This window comes from Hoplias malabaricus, chromosome 3, assembly GCF_029633855.1.
Source record: "Hoplias malabaricus isolate fHopMal1 chromosome 3, fHopMal1.hap1, whole genome shotgun sequence".
Taxonomy (NCBI): domain Eukaryota; kingdom Metazoa; phylum Chordata; class Actinopteri; order Characiformes; family Erythrinidae; genus Hoplias; species Hoplias malabaricus.
Genome location: NC_089802.1, coordinates 22,853,593 through 22,874,663, shown reverse-complemented (window position 1 = coordinate 22,874,663; position 21,071 = coordinate 22,853,593). Strand labels below are relative to the sequence as shown.

General features: G+C 37.4%; 1 protein-coding gene across 1 annotated transcript in view; it reads left to right on the top strand.

The window, feature by feature from the left end:
- The window catches only part of snx29 (sorting nexin 29), a 160,006-nt gene that overhangs the window by 116,568 nt on the left and 22,367 nt on the right, over nucleotides 1-21,071 (top strand). Inside the window, exon 19 of the mRNA XM_066664497.1 lies at nucleotides 300-440. Coding sequence (XP_066520594.1) covers nucleotides 300-440 — 141 coding nt within the window. The remainder of the gene's footprint in view (nucleotides 1-299; nucleotides 441-21,071) is intronic.

The following is a 21,071-nucleotide window of genomic DNA, read 5'->3' as shown; positions in this document are numbered from 1 at the left end:
GGTCTAAGCTGTTTTGTCAGCACAGGAGGACTACACAATATTAGGTAGTTGGTTTAAAGTCATTGTTCAAGATTGTAAATAAAAATTGTTTGTATACAATTCTGAGGATGTTTCCTCACCATTTGCCAGCCTTCACTCTCAAATCTGTGCTTGAACACGTTCTAATATGTTTAGGGGGGGAGGGGCAAATAGAGACCTCCAAAGACTGAAAAGCATGAACTGAGATTCTAGCAAACAGGGATTGTTCACCCAAATAGGAGATGATCTATTAAATATTCATTGATTGTTTTATATTTCAGGTATACATCAGGATCTTAGACAATGAGTGGAATGTATATCGGCGCTATGCTGAGTTTAGAGCACTGCATAATCACCTACGTGCCCAGTACTCCCAGGTTGACAACTTCAACTTCCCTCCCAAAAAAGCCATTGGAAACAAGGTAAGAGCACCTGCTTCCCATTACTAAAACATCACTCTCCAGACACCTGCTGGGTTTGCACTCCTGTAATCTCATAGGATTTCTGGACTTGGGTGGAATTTCACTGAATATTCATAGGACTGAATTCAATTGGTGGTTATTCGCTTCACTAGTGGAGGGATTTCAGTCCTTGGGGATTTTGGGCCAATCCATGTTTTTATTCTGATACAGCCCTAAACACACCTCAGCTGTGTTACAAAATGAGACATAGCTAAAATGTGGGAGCAATACAGAAATATCTTGTATATGTTCTCTCCTCAAAAGTGTGTAATTTGATAAGATTTTTTTACTGACAAGTTGCATGTATAGAACAAAGATGACCTATAGCACACTCTGAATATTCTAATAGACACTTCCAAAAATACCCTGAAATGTGCTTCGCATCAGTAATACTGTAATCCTGTTTGGTGTAGTTTTTCTAGAGCATTCTTTTTATTCATAACCTAGCCTCTTCAGCACTGAATGATGTCTCTGCACTGTCAACTGCTGTGCATAGTGTAAAAAGGGGGCTAGATTGATTTGGCAGGTGTAGCGCATCCCTCTATTTCATTGCCTGTTGGAGTCATCAGAAGAGCAGGTCTGCACAGGCTAATGAGACTGGTCCCTCTTGTCCCCCTCCTTACTTTTCATTTCCATTCTCATTTTGTGGCTCACTTGAGCTGGAGGATGGTAATTGGCCCATGGCTCTGTTTCCTCTCCCCTGCCTTTGATTTTGAGTTGGTGCCAAGCAGGCCTGGTTGCCCCAGCTCAGCCCTTTAAAGACAGGCTTCTTAGAGCATGAAAGGTAAAGCTGATTCACCAGGACCAGGATACACAGCACCAACTTGCCTCCTTCCTTAAGGATGGCCAATCAAAAGAGGACATCAACTTGTTGGCTGGTGTGCTGAGTGCTAGAGTTCTCAGGGACATGAGTATTGCCACGAAGCTCTTGTATTTTTGCACTTGAAAATTTATGACTCAGGATGGATTATTGCAGTGCCACTTAGCACAGAATTATGTGGCATGTAAGGTTTTATTGTCACTTCCTGCAAAAATGTTTTAACATCTGTCTTAATTGAAGAAATTGTTAACATTTACAGTCACTAGAGTCTTTACCTTTTTTATGGACAAGGCTTATCTATGCCTACCTTATAGTTGGAAGTTGCACAACTGTCTGTAATTCCTCTGTATACATATCTCACAATTAAGGAACTAGTTCTGATGTACCGATTTAAAACAAAGTCTTTTCAGTGTAAACATCAGGCCCACCATCAGGGCCCTAATCAATTTAGTAAGTTCCTCAATAGAATAAAGAATTCTGAATAAAGAATTCTCTTTGCTTCTTCAACAATTTGCATGGACCTAATGGCTCTAAATGAGTTGCACCTATCTTTTTATTAAATGCTGAACTATAAAGATCTTTATAAAATCTTTTTAAAATGTTGTTGATCCCTACATTTGCAAGGACTGTATCACCCAGAAAATATCTAACTGCTGGGATAAGTCATTATTTTGTTTTATATATTTGGAAAGGAGCCTTCCTCCCTTATCCCCTGATTCAAAATAAGTGTTTCTGCAAAACCTGCGAGTATGATTTGCAGCTTAGCACTGGTAGATTCCACTCACTCTGACTACGCAGATTAAACACAGGGATTAAAACAGTGTTGAAGCAATTGTGACCCTAAAAATGTCCTTACTCTTTGAATAATCATGTGTACTTGGTGTTCTTATTCTCTGATGTTTTTTCAGAGAGTTTTAATAAAGAGTGTTAAAGGCAGCAATGACGCTGGATGTTCTTCTTGACACCAGTCGTCACAAATAATTAAATTTAAAAATGTACTACCAATACTTTTTTTTTAAACTTAAATACCTATGTTGGAATGATTCATGTGTACTTTCAACAAGTGTAGTTAAGCTGAAACAGTTATGAAGCAGTTATTATTTCAGATTACTCAAAAAAAAAAAACCCTTCAAAACTTAATCCATTTGAGGAAACGAATTACCTCAAATAATTAGAGTAAACTTAAATTATTAGTGTCAGGATCGCGGGGTGGACTGACGGAGGCGGATGCACTTGCTAAAACACGGTGATTTTAATTAAACAAAAGATATAACAAAAAACAAAGACAGGCAACTACAGCAACAACTAGACAGACCGAACTAAGGAACAAGACATGGAAACACTGGAGCCTAAACAACGATATTTAGAGGAAAGAAATGACATGGCTTGGGGAGAGAAACGAAATGACATGACTAGAAATGAGAATGACACAAATCGACATGACTTTGGAAACACAATGACTTGACTCGGAGTAGGAAAGAAACAACACGACATGACTTTGGAAACAAAACGAAACGACTTGACTGGGAAAGACAACAACTTGACTCGGAGTAGGAAAGAAACAACACGACATAGCTTGGAAACAAAATGAATGACGATACCAGGAAATGACACAAGGGAACTTGAATACTATTTACAAATGAGACACACCTGAAACATATAATGAGGAATATGGACAAGGAGGCGGGACATGGGCGGAGACATAAACAACAACAGACAGAGCCATGTGCAGAGAGAGTACATGGTGGGGAAAACAGGTATGACAGGACAAGTGCGTGACAATTAGGGTTAACAGTGTAGTACTAATGCTATAATCAGAGATAGAACAATCTACATATTTATATTAATTAATGTTAACTAGATGTATGAAAGTAAGTAAATTCAACTTGATTTTTTAAAAATACATTCAGTGTCAGATTTTACAGTGTAGGAAAGGTGAATCCAAGGTTCTGTATTTGTGAGTCTGTGTGTGTAACAGTGTGAGGGATGTAACACTTCATTTAGCACTTAATATTGAATATGTCAGATATTCAGCCAGCCATTATATATGGGAAAGCATTTACAAATGTCATAAACTGTACATCGAATCATTAAGAAAAAGGTATAGAGTCTACAGCCCTGCTTGTGTGATGTTGTGGACCTAAAAATAAGAAGTATTTATTAAATGTATAATGAAGATGTAGTTACAATAGCTGTGAGATTAAATTGAGAACTTACAAGAATAAAGAATATTTAAAGAATGAAGTATTCTGAGCTTATCTCACAGCATCTAAATATTGTTGAGAGATATAGTCTGTATATTTCATCTGTTGCACACTATTGATGGATGGATTTAAAAACTCATTTTATTTTCTGAGTAATTATTCAGTAAAAGAATCCAGTGGATCTGCTCTTGTTACAATTTTATTTATAAATCCCAAAGCAAAACAAAACAAAACAAAAAATAAAAGGTCTGTTAGAACCTGTGTGGATGGGTTTTGACTGTTAGACATATACATGGAATACTTATTCATTTAAAACTGGGGTGAAATTTTGCAACCTTTTAAAGGATGCTGTGATTGATAAATGGTTGAAGCCATGGATTTCCCCATACCACACTTCTCCACAGTCCTGTGTGCCCATGTGCACATCAAGTAATGGCATCAGTTCCTCCTTCACCACATCTTCTTTGCCTTCAGGAACTCAGATGCATGTGCTTTTTATCAAAAGAGTTGAGAAATTAAACTCATCTCAACCTCATCAATCCTTATAAATATAGTAAAAAATTTTACAGCCACTCACACAGTAGTGTAATGCATGTCTGATACACCCTCCAGGTTGTTAGAAATTTTTGTTAGCCCTGTATGCATATTCCCAGTATCCTGCCATAGGCTGTGTAGCTGTGGCCCGCCTGTCACACAGGACATGTCACCAACATTTTTTTCTCCTATAGCTTTAGGTCTGTGGGAAGTTAGAAGTGGTTTTATGTATCCACAAACCACTGGCTCAAGATATTTTTACATTTTTATACTCCTTAGAGCTGACCAATCAAACTGAACATCAATATTCCTTGTTGTATAAAATATTAAACGGGGATGAGCTCACTATTCAGCAACTTTCACTCGTTGTCTGACATGACCCCTAAAATTTTTTTTTTGAACTTGAACAAATTTGAAACAAATGGGTCCCAATTTGTGTCTCTAATAACAGTGTAGTTACACATGAACAACATATGCAACAACAATGTAACTACTGATTAATAAGTACTTGTAACAGATTACATTAATAAAGCTTATGTAATTACATGTGTGTATCAGTTTTGCCTTTTGTGATTATACAAGTGGATCTTCATAGTTGTAATAGCATATTATCTCTCATGCAATTGCACTCATGTAATAACATTTACATTTATATTTACATTTATGCATTTGGCAGACACTTTTATCCAAAGCGACTTACAAAAGAGGATCTAACATTCAAACTACAGCACAATTTATACAAAATACCTTACACTGAGTGCAATATGCCAGGAAGTAATAAGTGCATTAAAGAAAGACTTTCAGTGCAAGAGATACTCTCTGAAGAGCTGGGTTTTCAAGGATTTCTTGAATGTGGAGAGGGTTTCTGTTGGTCTGATAGTGCTTGGAAACTCGTTCCACCGGCGTGGTACCAGAGATGAGAATAGCCTCGACTGACCTGTATGGGAGGTTGGCCGTGTTAGTTGGCGCTCCTTTGAGGAACGGAGAGGGCGGGCGCTAACACATGGTTTTAGGAGTCTATTGAGGTAGATGGGAGCAGATCCAGTGAATACTCTGAAGGCTATCATTAGTGATTTAAATTTGATGCGAGCAGCTAAGGGTAGCCAATGCAGGTCAACTAATAGGGGTGTGACATGTGCTCTTTTAGGCTGGCTGAAACCAGGCGTGCTGCAGCATTCTGGATCATCTGTAGCGGTCTCACAGCACAGGCCGGAAGACCTGTCAGGAGGGCGTTAATAACAGGTGTAATTACATTAGTAATCAGACTGGAATGAGCATTTGCCATTTAGCAATTATTTTTGTTATTGTTGAGACATTGTAACTAGCTTCAGCTGATAAAATTATGAATTTGTTTAAAATTTTACTGTCGTTATTAGAATACATTTACTAAATAGCTCTTAGTATATGCAGTTCTGTAGTAATAGCATATATGTTACAATGAGATAAATAGTTGTTTCATTTTAATTTGTCTTTAATAATGAATTATCCCAGAGTAGTTATGTAAAAGTTACACTTTAAAATAAATGGACATTTCCTGTGTAGTTATGTAGGTACTGTGTATTAATTGAGTGGTAATTATAGACATTGCTTAGGGGAAATAATAATGCAATACATTTAAATATTTTCATAACTGTTACATTGTGAAATTATGGACATCCGCTGTACTCTCACATGGTTGGTTTAAAGCTGAAATTGGTCACAATGTCTCAACAATTACAAATATTAGCTAAAGTTTAGAATCTATGACAAATCCAGTTTATTGTCTTAATGTAAGTTAATACATATGTGCCAGAAAAGGCTTCTGGAACAAAAAAAATCTTGTTCCAGTCTGATTACTAATATAACTAGAAGTTTGCATTTCCAGGATGAAACCCCCGTCCCCCGATCCGCGTATTTCCCGCTTAAAGTGAGGTCGTCTGTACGGAAAACCCGCGTGGGTCACTAGGCGACGCTATGGTGAAGGTGTTGACTGCTTAGCTGTTGGTAGTGGGATGTTAAGAGAGCACTCTTCCACAGCAGTTTGCATTGGACTCTATGGAGCTCCGTAGGCCGTGAATGGAAAACAAAACATTTTGAATTCCACCTTTAAAAACAATTCCACCTTAAGAAACCCAGAATTGTAGTGAGATGTCCACATCGCAGGCCAAAAGAGTCTTAAAAGCAAAAAAAGATAACCAATACATTTTAAATACCACCTTAAGAAAAATTCCACCTTAAGAAACCCACAGTTGTATTGAGACGTCCACCTTTAAAAATGACCACTTGAAATCAAGCTTAAAATGTTGTATATTGTGAATGAGGTATTCTAAAAAAAATTCCACCTTAAAAAACCCTGGATAATTAAGACGTCCCCCTTAAAATGACCTTTAAAGTGAGAGTGCTTATGTATGTCTGTCCTTCACACCTCTCCCTTCCGCCTCTGCCCCAACTGACAGACTCATGATTCAATGAATTTCAACCGAGGGGGGCTCCAAAAAACCTAAAATATCTCAAAAACTTTTCCAGGTCCAAAAATGAACGAAACATACCGTAACGACAAGGAGAGTCTGGTGCTCGAGATGGTGTAAAAATTTTTGCACTTTGAGCGAGAATTGATGGTGTAATGACGAGTTAAAAACAGGCAAAGTTTTGAAAATCTGTGTGCCGAGCCACTCTTAAAATACATTGAGCTCTATGGGAGTAAAACCCTCCCAAGTGTCGAACAAAAATTCATAACTCAAGAACGGTATTCTCAAACGGTCTGACACTTACAAGTTTGAGAAAGGGGTAATATCTGTACCATTTAAAATTTAAGTGAAGTCTGTAGGTGAAAGTATAAGGAAGTTATGGTGAAATGTTCGGCAGAAAATTGAAAAAGAAGCGTACCCACCCTCCGAACAAATGCTTATAGCTCGGAAAGATTTCCCCACATCACTTAACCGTATATACCATTGTGACAAGTAGAGTCTGGGGATCGATATGGTATAAAAAATCTGCAGATTAAGTAACAATTGAGCATGTTATGACGAGTTAAAAACAGGAGAAAAATTTAGAAACCGCACTCTGAGCCGCTCTAAAAATACATTGAACTCTATGGGAGCCGTCCCTAGTGCCGAACAAAAATTCATAACTCAAAAACGGTATTTTCAATAATGTTCAAATTTACAGATGCTAGAAAGGCCAAGTTTTTCTACCAATATAAAATTTAAATGACGTTTCTAGGTGAAAGTATGAGGAAGTTATGACGAATTGTTCGGCTGAAAAGTGAAAAAATGGTTTTCGGTCCGAGAACATAGTGTATGACATCACCCCACTCTAAGAGCCTCCCATTGAAATGAATGGAGGGATTTTGAAAGAGGGATAGAAAGAGAAGGATGAGTGCAAGAGGTCCAAAAACGAACGTGATGGGACCCGGTACGCCCGGGTCTGACCGTCTGAAATCCCGTGTCTGTAGCTTGAAAAATGACTGAGTTAGAGCACTTTGAAAATTAATTCCATAGAAATGACTGGGGAAAAACGGAGCGAAAAACGAATGTAGCAGACGAACGAGTGTGGGTATCGGAAAGCTGTATACAAGCCCACATCGTCGCTATAGGACACACGATTTCCAGGTGGAACGGAGTCAATAGCTCGAAAACTGCGGGACTAGTTAAGCGGACAAGGAAACATGGAATAATAAAAAAAAAACAAAATCGGATAACAATATATTGTGCGCTGCTGCTTAAAGCAGCAGGCGCAACATAATGCGCGCTGCTGCTTAAAGCAGCAGGCGCAACATAATTACACATATGTTGTTACATGAGTGTAATTTCACGAGAGAAAATATGGTGTTACAACTATGAACAAACCTTGTGTGTTACAAAAGGCAAAGCTGAAGTTGATACACATATGTATTACTACTGTAATCCATCTCTAACAGGTACTAATTCATCAGTAGTTACATTGTTGTTGCATATGTTGTTCATGTGTAACTACACAGTTATTAGAGACACAATATTAAGTGGGACCGAAATGTTTGGAAATTTTTTAGATTTCAATATTCAGTAAAATATTCACTCTTCACATTTTTTGAATAGATTCAAAGCATCAATTTCAAAATTGCAGTCAGTCAGTGATTTTAACTGTGATTTAAATGTTCTAGGAACATTTTAGGAAATGGGATTGTTATTAACCTTTAATTATGTATTTACTTTTAATTTTTTGCATGAATGGTGCTGAAGAAACAGTACTTAGTCAAATGAGAGATGGTTAATATAAATTGGTTTGTGTTTCTTCAGGATTATAAACAGCTCCAATCAGACTGTATTGTAATTGTGTCTTAACCAGTAGTCAGTGATCTGTCTGTCAGGATGATTGTTAGGCCTGACTACTCAGTGTCAGTTATGATGTCATATAATGGTGAGTAAATGCAAACGGAGCTGCAATTGGACTCTGGAATGTGTGCAATGCACAGCTGTCACATATGATCTGCTTCTGAAAGCTCCATTGCCCTTCACATCTGCCAAGCTAAAGTAATTACAGCAGCAGTCTTCACCAATGACTGCCTTTTTGTTCTGCCATATTTGAAGTTAGCTGGAATTACTAGTCATTTAATTTTATACAGCAGGCTGTATATACCTCCTTCTCAATTAAGTGCCAGCCAGTTGGCAGTGAAAGCAGGGACACCTTAAAAAAATGCATTTTTCGGATGCTAAGGATGCAAAAAGATGGGCATGCATCAGTGCATGGATGATCTGCATATATGTAATAATATCATTGACATTATATTGGTATTTTGGAGAAACAACACCTCCGGATTAGTGCAGGGAAGACCGAATTGTTGGTACTGGATGTATGCAGGTGCATATATAGGAATACAGGCACAAATGACATAGGCTTGCTTGGCCTGTAGTATTTCTTGGCAGTACCTATCACTGAGGCTACTTGTCAGTGACCTTCGCTGAGTGCTCTTGGGCAACTGCTGAGGATGTGTTCTAGTGATCTCTTTCCAGTGCAGAGGGTATGTAGAAGTATTCAGCCTATAAGATGCACTGCAGAGCTCCAGTTTGTTCAAGCTCCCTGCTGTCTCAGACCCACCATTCTGCTCAGTCTTATCTCTTCAATGCCTGACCATACCTTCTCCTGCATAAGATGGCATCTCTCCTACCCCTGAGATTTTTCCACAGGGATCCTGGGGTGGTAGCCTAGGCCCACCCAACCAACAGCCAAATTCCCCACTATAGCCTTTTGCCTCAGTCAGGACTCTGCATCTGCCTTGTCTGCTCTACACTTTTTTGCCTGTTCTGATTTCAGTACCAGTTGATGACACTTGCGTGCCACCATGAACTCTATAGCAGTGGTTCTCAAACGTCTTCTGTCATTCCCCATCTCAGAAGAATTGGAATTTCTGCACCCGACCTGTCCCATATCATCCCAAAAAATGGTAAAATAAAATACACATGCAAGTTTACTATTTTCTAATTTATTGAAGTAACATCATCTCCTATCTCTAAATCAATAGCTTAACATTATAACACCAAATACAACATTAACATCAATGTTCAAAAATTGGTCTTCTAATTACTGTGCTTATTGTGCTTCAGTTTCTCAATTTTCAATCTGTGCAAAAATGAGCAAAGGCAGGGCGTAGGAGTGAGTTTGATATTGAGGGGGACATGTTTGTTGAAAGCCCACCCCATACCCAAAATATTAGATGGCTATGAGCTGATTCCTATGTAGATAATGTAAAATACTGCATTTATAAAAAGAAAGAAGTGCTAAGCGTGGTATATATATTTCATACTATTCAGTGCAGCAGTATGCAGTTTGGGACATGACCAAGCAAATGCAGCTGTTTCCCAATTTGTGGGAGACACATCCCCTCATTCCCCTTAGTTCCTATGCCAGTGGGCAGGTGAACAAATAACTATGCTTTATTACAGCATCAGTGACTGCTATGAGCCTGTTTTGGATTATGCATATTTTCAAAATGCATGCTTCACCGGCTGATCTAAGATGGATAGGATGGTGAGTGAAAGTGAAACTTTTCCACTAGGTATGAACGTCATCCTTGCCCGGTTTGTCACTAGAGACTAATGATTAGTGGGGCTAAGCTTTAACCATGGGGTCTAAGAGTAATTGCCTCATAGCAGCAGATTTCCTTGATGAGGTACAGATTAAGCAAAACCACAATGTTACTTACAGTTGCAGGTCCCAAATAGGCTCAGAAACTAAAAATATAAACTGGTACAATCAATGTTATTTGTTCCATGTTTGTAGTTCTGTTTAATAACCTGAATGTCTGAATGTGACAGCAGAAATAGCTTCTCAATTAATTTTTTTTTTTCATAAATGGATATATTACAGATCACATAATACATTTTTAAAATCAAGAGCCAATTAAAACTAATTAGAATGTTTTCTTTAAACTGTAAAAAATAAATTCACCTGACTGGTTTTGGAGGAGCTGCTGCATTTACAAAATTATTTTGAATATCCATCTACAGGTAGAAAAACAAACGAACTATGGTTTTGAACAACTATTAATTCATTATACATAGGTATCTGTAAAATATAGTCATAACTTAAGGAAAGAACATATACATCAATTCAGTCATTCAACAATACATTTATCAGTAATTAGATTTCCTCTGGTAGCATGTTATTTTCATTACTGCATCAGTGGTTTTCAATTTGGTTAAATATTGTATTGGACATTCAATTAATGTTTTTTTTCTTGATTTTGTCTTTAAATAACACACCATCAGGAAACTCACTACACTTTCTTCTTGCATACACCATGTGCATATTCTGTCAAGAAAGCAATACAGAATATTAGTGAACAGTGTCAAAGGAGTAACAGCAGCATCTCCCCCGGGTCGTAGTGACCCCAAGTTTCAAAACATTGTTAATATGGTGAGAGAGAAAACTGTTGTTGAAAATTAAAGAGAAAACTGCTGTTGAAAATGGAGGGGGTGGGGTGGCCTAACGACATCCATGATCCTTGCCCATGTGATGAGGCTCCCTAGGCTGGCCACAATTCTTTCAAGAATGTTCTGTTCGGATGACATAAAGGGGAGAATATTAGTGAGGTCTGAGGGTTCAAGACCTGGTTCTTAAGTATGGGTGTGAGATTAGCAATTTTATAAACTGATGGTACCTGTCCAAGGAAGAGTGATTAATTGATAAGAAGTGTGAGGTGGGGGAGCAGTGTAGGTAGACGGGCTTTATTTAATATTGTAGGGAGGGGATTAAGAGCACAGGTCATGGCCTTGGAAGACATATTAATGTTAACAATGAAAGAAGAGTCGACACTTTTAAAAGCAGCTAAGGAGGGGGAAGGTAGGCTGGAAAGGGAGGAATGGACAATTTAGGAGGATTGTGGTTCAGAAGGAGCAGAGATCTGTGAATATTTGCTATCTTTGTTTTAAAGGAATGTAAGAAAGTGTTGCAGAGTGCTGGAGAAGTGACAAGGGTGTTGTCAGGGGATTTAAGAAGCTTTGTAACTGTTGAAAAGAGGTACCGCTGGTTTAACCTATGCTGATTATTGTTGAGACTGGAGAGGTAGGTTGTCTTAGCATCATGAAGGGCATCCCTATAGGCAAACAAGTCCTGCTTCTAAGCATCTGCATGAACAGAAAGTTAAAAAGTAGACTTTTTATAAAGCTGTTCTAGCTGACAGCCAGCCTGCTTCATTGTACGGAGATCAGCAATGTACCAAGGAGAGGGAGTAAGGAAGGTCACTCTTTTTGTTTTCAGGGGAGCTAATGTGTTCAGAGATTCAGAGATCAGTGTTTAGCATTAACGCATGTGCTTGCAGAGGTGAGGGAGCTGTGTCAATGGGAAAAATGGAAGAAACAGATCTCCCAGGAGATAATACGATGATGTACAATTGTGGAAAAAAATATTTCTCACCTTTTATTTACATTTGAACAATAATGGCATGTCCAAAATTATTCATACCCTTCTCAATAATTAATAGAAAAGCCTTTATTGGCTATTACAGCAATCAAACGCTTCCAAACGCTTCCCTTCCACTTTTGCTGTGTGTTTTGGGTCGTTGTCATGCTGAAATGTCCACTGGTTCCCAAGGCCAAGTTTCTCTGCAGACTGCCTGATGCTGTTGTTGAGAATCTTGATGTATTGCTCTTTTTTCATGGTGCCATTTAATGCGATCAAGTTCCCTGGTCCATTGGCTGAAAAACACCCCCAAAACATTAGGTTCCCACCACCATGTTTGACAGTGGGGATGGTGTTCTTAGGGTTGAAGGCTTCTCCTTTTTTACGCCAAATGAAGGACACATCATTGTGGCCAAACAATTCAATTTTTGTTTCATTTGACCATAAAACAGAAGACCAGAAGTCTTCTTCTTTGTCCAGATGAGCATTTGCAAAGGTCAAGCGGGCTTTTGTGTGCCTTTTCTGGAGAAGTGCTGTCCTCCTTGGGAGCTTGGTCCGTGGAACCCAGCAGTGTGCAGTGTCCGTTGGACTGTTTGCCTTCAGTCCGTTGCCACTGTTTGCCACCAGCAGAGCCCAGATTCACCAGGATGGCCTTGGTGGTGATCCTTGGATTTTTCTTCACCTCTCTCACTATCCTCCTGGCCAGCACAGGTGTCACTTTTGGTTTCCAACCACATCTTCTGAGATTTTCCACAGTGCTGAACTTCTTGTATTTTTTAATAATACTTTGCACTGTAGCCACTTGAACTTGAAAACATTTTGATATGGCCTTACAGCCCTTTTCTGACTTGTGAGTGGCCATAATGCACAGCCGCTGGTCCTTAGTGAGCTCCTTTGTCTTAGCCATGACTGTCCACAAACCAACTGCAGAGAGCTGCTGTTTTTCACCTATTGAGTTGATTAAAATAGCTGTTCCCAATGAATCAGGGTAATTAGGATGCTTTAAAACAGCTTGGACTATTTGGAATGGTATAGAACTTTGGATTTTCCCATAGACTGTGACAGTTTGAAAGGGGTATGAATAATTTTGACATGCCATTTTTGTTCAAATGTGATTTTGTTCAAAAATATTTTTTCCACAATGATGTCTCTTGTACATCATCATATTGTCTCCTGGGAGATGCCCGTGTCATTTCTGGTCAAAAATAAAATTGCTGGTTGAAAAAAAGTAAATTTAAGTCCAAATTTGCCAGGGTTATGAGTAATTTCGGGCTTGACTGTGTATATATATATATATATATAAAAAACCAAAAAAAAAAACATACACACACACACATATATATATATATATATATATATATATATATATATATATATATATATATATATATATATATATATATATATATATGTGTGTGTGTGTATGTTTTTTTTTTTTTGGTAACTCTACAAAAGATGCTGCAAACCCAAACTTGAGTTCTAGAGCATATCAAGAACTTATGCTGCTTTGTCTATTGCTAGTCTATTATTGATAAATTAAATTTGGTAGTTGTTTTATTAATATGAAAGTGCTCTATGACTCTTTTTCATATACTCATTGCCATTCTATACGTTATGTGTCATTTTATACATTCTGTATATTCCAGGAAGTATGGGGTGTACTTGTTTCACCTTTAAAAAGAAGTGTGTTGCACCCTCACATTGACAGTTGTGATTTTTTAATTATTGTTTTGATATGTTTTGGATGAATGTATGAATTACAGAGCAGTAATTGTACTAGTAGGTTGCAAAAATCTAATTAAATTAGGTTTTTCAGTGTACACATGACCCATTTTAGAGTTATCATGGTGAAGGTGTTCCCTGGCAAAAAAAAAGAGAGAAAAAAAAGAAACATCCTGCTGTAGTCAATTCCTGAGGAAAGGATGGTGAAATGGCTTCCTGTTAACTTTTCCTCACTATTACATACTATTTAGTGCAATATTATATGGAACTAAGTTCAAGAGCTTTGGACAGTAGCTCATGCTGGATTTTAACACAAACAGCACTGTGTAATAGGTATTCACTATCCACTAGGTTATATAGAAGTTCTTACACTTACTAGTTCAATACACTTCTTAGTGTGGTGCATTGTTGGATTGTTTGGGTGCTCTGAAATCTGAATACTCTTCCAATACCCTTAGATGGCAGATCTTCAAAATAGTGTACCATATAAGGAATAAGATAATGTTTCGGATGCAGACAAATTGGGTTTCTGTGATGAAATTTGTGACATGCTCCTTATGGTCTTCTTGTAAATCCTCTCACCTCAATCCATGCTTTCACCAACCCACCCATATCTGCCCAAGTCTGCATGGGGCATGTCAGGACTCTCTGCACACAGCTGTCCTGACAGCTCCTCAGCAGCTGATTTGTCAAGACCTGGGCCCAGCTAAACATGCTAAACGTTCCTGGGTGTGCTCTTTCAAATCTGCCCCAACTACAGTCAAGCCCGGCCAGCCATGCAGAGAATGATGACATCAAAGAGGGATAACTAAGTCTTTTTTTTTTTTGTCAAAATTTTAAATTGGGCATTAGAAATATCTCTGTGGAATTTCCAGCCTGTGGAAGATTACTTTTAAATTACTTTTTATGATGTTATGATGTCTCTTTTCAGGGCAAATTAATCTGATAGTCAGTAGTCAGAGAGGAAGAAATATTCATAGAGAGCTTTGTGAATACATGTCCCAAATAGGGCCCCAGCTCCTTGGTGCAGTTCACAGATTATAAACCTAATAATACTATAATCAGACAGTGTACTTAATGTTAGGGAGGCATGAAATTTATAGCAGATTACAATAATTTTTTATTATCTGACATAGAGTGCACTATGTGCATTATTATCTGACAAAGAGTGCATTGTGAACTACATAGTGTGGAGGGAGATGTTTCCGATTGGGCGGCATGGTGTCTTGGGGTTTATCATGGAAGTTAGGTGAATTGACTACTCTTAAACACTGGTGTGAGTGCATGTCTGTATGTCTATATATGGATTGGAATGCTGTCATGGGTGAACCTTCTAGTGCCTGATGTGCTCATATGAGTATGGTTCCTAATTGAGAGTACGCTGTGTGCATTTTGCTACTGCTTTTACTATACACACTCCATGTGTGTGTGTGTTGAATAAGTGTGGTATGTTATGTGCAGTGTTCATTGTAAAGCTTCCTTGGGTGTGTAGAAAGGTGCTATATATGTGTAAATATGAAATTAAATAAATAAATTCAGCCAATATTTTGGAAGATATTTGTAATAATTATTTGTATTTAGATTTTAAAACATTAAAACCATTTGCAATTACATATTGTCAGTGGCTACAGAAAATAGTTTTTTTTTTTCTTGTTGAAGTTTAAAGGATTTTTAACTTTTAATACATTGCTTTGTAAAATTGTATTGTGTTTCTGAGCGTATTTTTTCTTAAATTATGTTGAAATACTGTCACAATACGGAGAGCAATTAGGTCCAACAAACATTTTAAATCAAGGCTTTCGTTAAGGTGCAGCTAAATGGAAAAAGGGTTGTGTTCACAGATTAAAAAATAAAATGCTAGCTATATAAGTAGACAGATGGTCAGTTAGACTGTAGTTGTTGAGCTTGTTTGCTTTCATCAACAAGTATCATTGTAGAGAATTTGGATTGTAAAGAACATTAAAACATGAATTAAAACCATACTTTCAAGATAAATTATCATATTTAAGTGGTTGTGTTTACAAAGTTACATTGTGTGTAACACTTGAAATTGTCTGAGGATCATGAGTACCTATGGCAAAAACAGGGTTATCTGGCTAAACAGCTAATTTGCTACACATTTAATTCAACTGTACTCTCCTAAAGTATGTACATTATGTTTCAGGTTACAAATCCACAGAAATGACAGCCTGTTTTAGTAGATGAAAAAAATAAAATATCTTACATATTCAGGAAGAATGAAACAACTCTCACCAACTTTCTAAATCCAAGCCAAGATTAATCCTGTTTTTAACAAGTTCTCTGTGAATGAGCAAATGAAGACTGAGTTTGCTCTTGTGATGTCTCCATACATTGTGAAATAATGGACATCCACTGTACTATCACATTAGAGAATGGTTTAAAGCCGAAACTTGTTACAATGTCTGAACAATAACCTAAATATTAGCTAAATATTAGAAACTATGGCAAATCCAGTTTAATGTCTTAATGTAAGTTAATACATACCTACCATTATTTTTAGTTATTAGTTATTACATGTGTGTAATTACACAAGAATATGCTGTTACAACTATGAAAATCCAGTTGTGTAATTACAAAAGGCTGAAATTGATACACCTAAGCTGTACTACTGTAATCCATCTGTAACAGGTACTAATTCATCAGAGGTTTCAATGTTGTTGCATATGTTGTTCATGAGTAACTACACAGTTATTAGAGCCACTGAATATAAAGTGGGACAGAATCTTAATTTTTAAGAATAAAAAATCGAATTAAAATACAAAGAAAATCATCTTTCTTCTCCACATTCATGGAACTTACTTGCTGATGCTGCAGTGTCTTCTTTTTGCCATGTATGAAAGGAGAACCCATTTATCATTTATTACTTGTTTTCAGTTTTTAAATCATTGTTTTTATTGATTAACGGAAAGTGCAAATCATTTAGTTATAATTTTCATTTTCTAATGATTATTTTTATTTAGTTCGTTTCTAGGTTTTATTGTGATAAATAGGTCATCAATGTATATGTTTCCTCCTAGTTTTTGTCACCAAAAAAACACTGGTTTTACCAGTTCAATACATCACCATTCCCCTTTGCAGGAACTGCAGATAACACAATAGAACAGCAGTACCTCTCCTGTCCTGTGACTTTTTTATTCTGTGAATTATTTAAAGGTCTTACACAAAACCAAGTGCATTAGGTGGCCTATTTATTTCTCCCTGTCACGTCTTTTCCTCTCCTTGTTTATGTCCAGGAACTTTAAGACTTCCTTTATGGTCCACATTGCAATGGTCATTGTGGTTCCATTATGTGGCTCACTGGCTTCTTCATGCAAAATTAACAGTATGACCCTAAAAATAAAAGGTATAAGGATATGAAAGGAAATAGCAGAATGGGGTGTCATATCTCTCTGGGCTTTTTATGCAGATTTAATTGAGGACAGTATTGTTGTTGCATAAAAGATGATGCCCCCAGGTGGACGTAGCTTTTGCTCATTATTCCTCTGTTTCCCAGACTTGCTTCCTGAGTCAAAGTGAATAAATTATGACTGTTGTATATTCTATTCATATGCCACATGCGTAATGTGTAAAGTGTTTTTTCCTCTGCCTTCCAACATGAAAACAGTGCTGGAAAACATGCGCATGCTACATGTGATATTTTAATGGTTGGCTTTAAGGTGCTTTGCCAGAGTTACGCAAGCTTTTCAGACTTGACTGGGTTTAGTGGTGCTTTAGACTAAGGGCTCTATGATACAAATATGTATGGCTGCTTTTGTTAGATTTGTCAATTAGTCAGTGATTGATTCATTAATAAGATACTGGAATGGTTTTTGAATCACATAAATATATGGATATATGGAAAAATATGGATAAAAGAAAACGGCAAACTGTTAAATATATTGAGCATTTTTGGCTTACCTTCTCCTTGACCATTGAAATTGCTTTGTGTTCGTTATTATTAATTAATAAGCCTTATTAGATGTCCTACATCAATATGCAAATAAAAGCTTTAACTCTCTGAGCTAACCTTAACTGACGCTTTAATTACTGAACTAAGCTCTTTACTGAATTTTTAGCTGGCCTGTTCAGTGAAACAAACTGTTCTGCCTGAAGCCTTAGAATGACCTGAGGTTTTGGATATTACGTTTTACGTATGAACATGAATGCAACCGATAAAAGCCCTGATTAGCCACTCAGTGCTTCCTTATTCAGCAACCAGTAGCTTGATCCAGATTCCTTTGGCTTCTTTATTTCATTATTTCAGGCATACTGAACTCAGTTATACTAGGCTCAGTTATTACATGACTAACACCTTCTCTTATTTATGGATTGCATTCAATTTAAAGTAGAGAATTGACAACAGATAGCTTTTGTATATGTATTAAATAGCACTGGGCAAAATTTTGTTTATGTTTCACATGCATCATATTTTTATCCTAGTTGCCATATGAGCTTCTACAATAAAGTTAAAGAGGACAGCATCAACCTACCTCACGCACAAAGTGAGCAAAGATGATGTGTGAAATGTATGATCAGAACCTCAACAAGTCATTTATTTAAGGCCAGTTATTGATCTCACACATGTACAGTTCAAACACTATTTTATTCCTAACAACTAAACAGTAAAAATATACCGTTATTGGTTTTACCATTATTGATTACACCACAGCATCACTTGCTGGAGACCACAAGTAAATTTCCCAACCAAGATAGGAATGGCAGCAGGTAGTGTCGCAGTCACACAGCTCCAGGGACCTGGAGGTTGTGGGTTCGATTCCCACTCCAGGTGACTGTCTGTGAGGAGTTTGGTGTGTTCTCCCCGTGTCCACGTGGGTTTCCTCCGGGTGCTCCGGTTTCCTCCCAAAGTCCAAAAACACACGTTGGTATGTGGATTGTCAACTCAAAAGTGTCCGTAGGTGTGAGTGTGTGAGTGAATGTGTGTGTGTGTCTGTGTTGCCCTGTGAAGGACTGGCGCCCCCTCCAGGGTGTATTTCTGCCTTGCGCCCAATGATTCCAGGTAGGCTCTGGACCCCCCGCAACCCTGAACTGGATAAGCAGTTACAGATAATGAATGAATGATACTCCTGTACCAGAGTCATTGGCATAAACTATTACTGTTACAGTTTTATGCAAAAGGCGATGGAATGGCATGTTTTGCTGATTTTCTAGGCAAAAATAGAATCCTCTTCAGACAACATCTGCAAATTTTGAAAACATAGTGAAATAGTAAAAAATATAATGAAATGTTGAAATTTTATTAATCTGTTCCAGCTCTGCCCCCCCCCCCACCCCCCAAAAAAAAAAACCACAAGTCTTTATTTTGCTACATGTTTTTAAATAAGAAAAATGTAATTTATAAATAACAAATAATGTATAAAAACGAATAATACATAATAAAAAAATATGAAAAATGAAACTGGTTCTATTAAGTGTATTTACCTTGAACATCAGACAAAGATGCTGGCGGAGGTGGAGGAGGTTGAGGGAGTTTTTTTACGCTCTATTGCTTAACTTACTCGCTGCACACTTAATGCTACAATGCTACAAAAACAGTGATACGACAGAGATGCTTGCACAGCAAGACAACCAATTGAAGTGAATGCTCACTTGGCTGCCTAGTGGAGGGAGACATAAGCTTGCTCGCTTGTAACTCAGACCTAGGCTCACATCTTAAAGCAAAAAATTGAGAGAGCGAAGGCTCCTACCTCGGAAAACTCATAAGTTGATTCATTCGTAAATCAAGGTTTCACTGTGTGTGTGTGTGTATGTATATATATATATATATATATATATATATATATATATATATAGTCATGTGAAAAAGTTTGGACACCCCATGCTTTTTTTAAATATATAAACATTTGAGCTTCACTTAAACAGTACTGAGAGATGAAGCTTATATAACTAAACAAATAAAACGGAAGTAATTATTTATAAACATAAGTTATATAACAAACAAAAATTTACATTTCCTGTGAGGAAAAAGTTAGGACATCCTATGCCCTAATAGCTGTTATTTCCCCCTTTGGCTGAAATAACCTTAATTAGATGTTTTCTGTAAACATGTACCAGTCTCTGATATCAACAGGGAGGTGGTTTTTCCCATTCCTCCATAAAGATTTATATGAGCTGTGTGATATTTCAGGGGTTTACTGAATGCACAGATCACCCCACAGCATCCACGTAGGATTAAGATCCAGGCTCTGATTTGGCCATTCCAGAACTCTCCATTTTTTTCTTTTGAGCCATTACTTGTGAATTTACTGGAATGTTTTGGGTCATGGTCATGTTGCATGGTCCAGGTCCACTTCAGCTTCAGTTTTTGGAAAGATAGTCTCACATTTTCCTCAAGCACCCTCTCATACAGCGAAGAATTCATAGTATATTCTATGATGGAGAGCTTGCCAGGCCCTGCTGAAGCAAAGCAGCCCCAAACCATGACATTTCCACCTCCCTGCTTCACGGTTGGCGGTTCTGGCAAACCTTAGTCTTGCCCTGATGTCTTTTTGACAGCAAGGGTTTCCTCCTTGTGCAGTCGTTTCCTAATGGTAGATGCATGAACCTTGACATCAACTGTGGCAAGAACCACTTGTAGGTCCCGTGATGACATTTTAGGATTGTTGGAGACTTCTTTATGCATCTTGCGGTCTGCTCTTGGACTGAACTTGTTAGGATGGCCTAAGCTGGCCATGCTGGCAGGTGGTTTAAATGTTCTCCACTTACACATCAGCCATTTTACTCTCCAGAAAATGATTTTCAAATGTTTTGAGTGCTTTTTACATCCATTCCCAGACTCATATACATCTATAACCTTCTTTCTGAAGGACTCAGAGATCTCTTTAGATCTCGGCATGATGATAAATCTCAGTTCAGCAAACAAGGGCAAATCAAACAAATGTTTGAGGTTTAAATAAGACAGCCTCCTCTGATGTCCTCTTTAATAATGGTCTAATCATTTGCAGCTGATGTGGTGCATCTGATTCTAAATATGGACATTTTAAAGAGTAATAAATGTACGGATGTTCTAACTCCTGACAAGTAATGTACAATTTTGTTCATTAAATTTTACAACTTGCGTTTTTAAGTAATTTCTTCAGTTTTATTTGTTTAGTTACATAAGCTCCATCTCTCAATACTGTTCAAATGAAGCTAATATGTCCATATATTTAAAAATGTGATGGGAAATGAGGGTTCCTTACTGTTTTACATGACTTTATTAAGCCAATCAGAAGCCAGAGTTTGCTTTCCATCATTTAGTGCTGCAAAACATGAAGTCACAGTCCCTCCTACAGGAGTCGGTTTTTCAGCGGCGCTGAAAGCAATGGTCTGTGATGAAACACTTGGAACTTACAGCTCTGCTTTTAGATTTCAGTCTCCCTCAACACATCTGTGATGGCAATAAATCTGACTGAATTTTAGAATCAATATAATTCTTTATAAATAAAAATCACATTA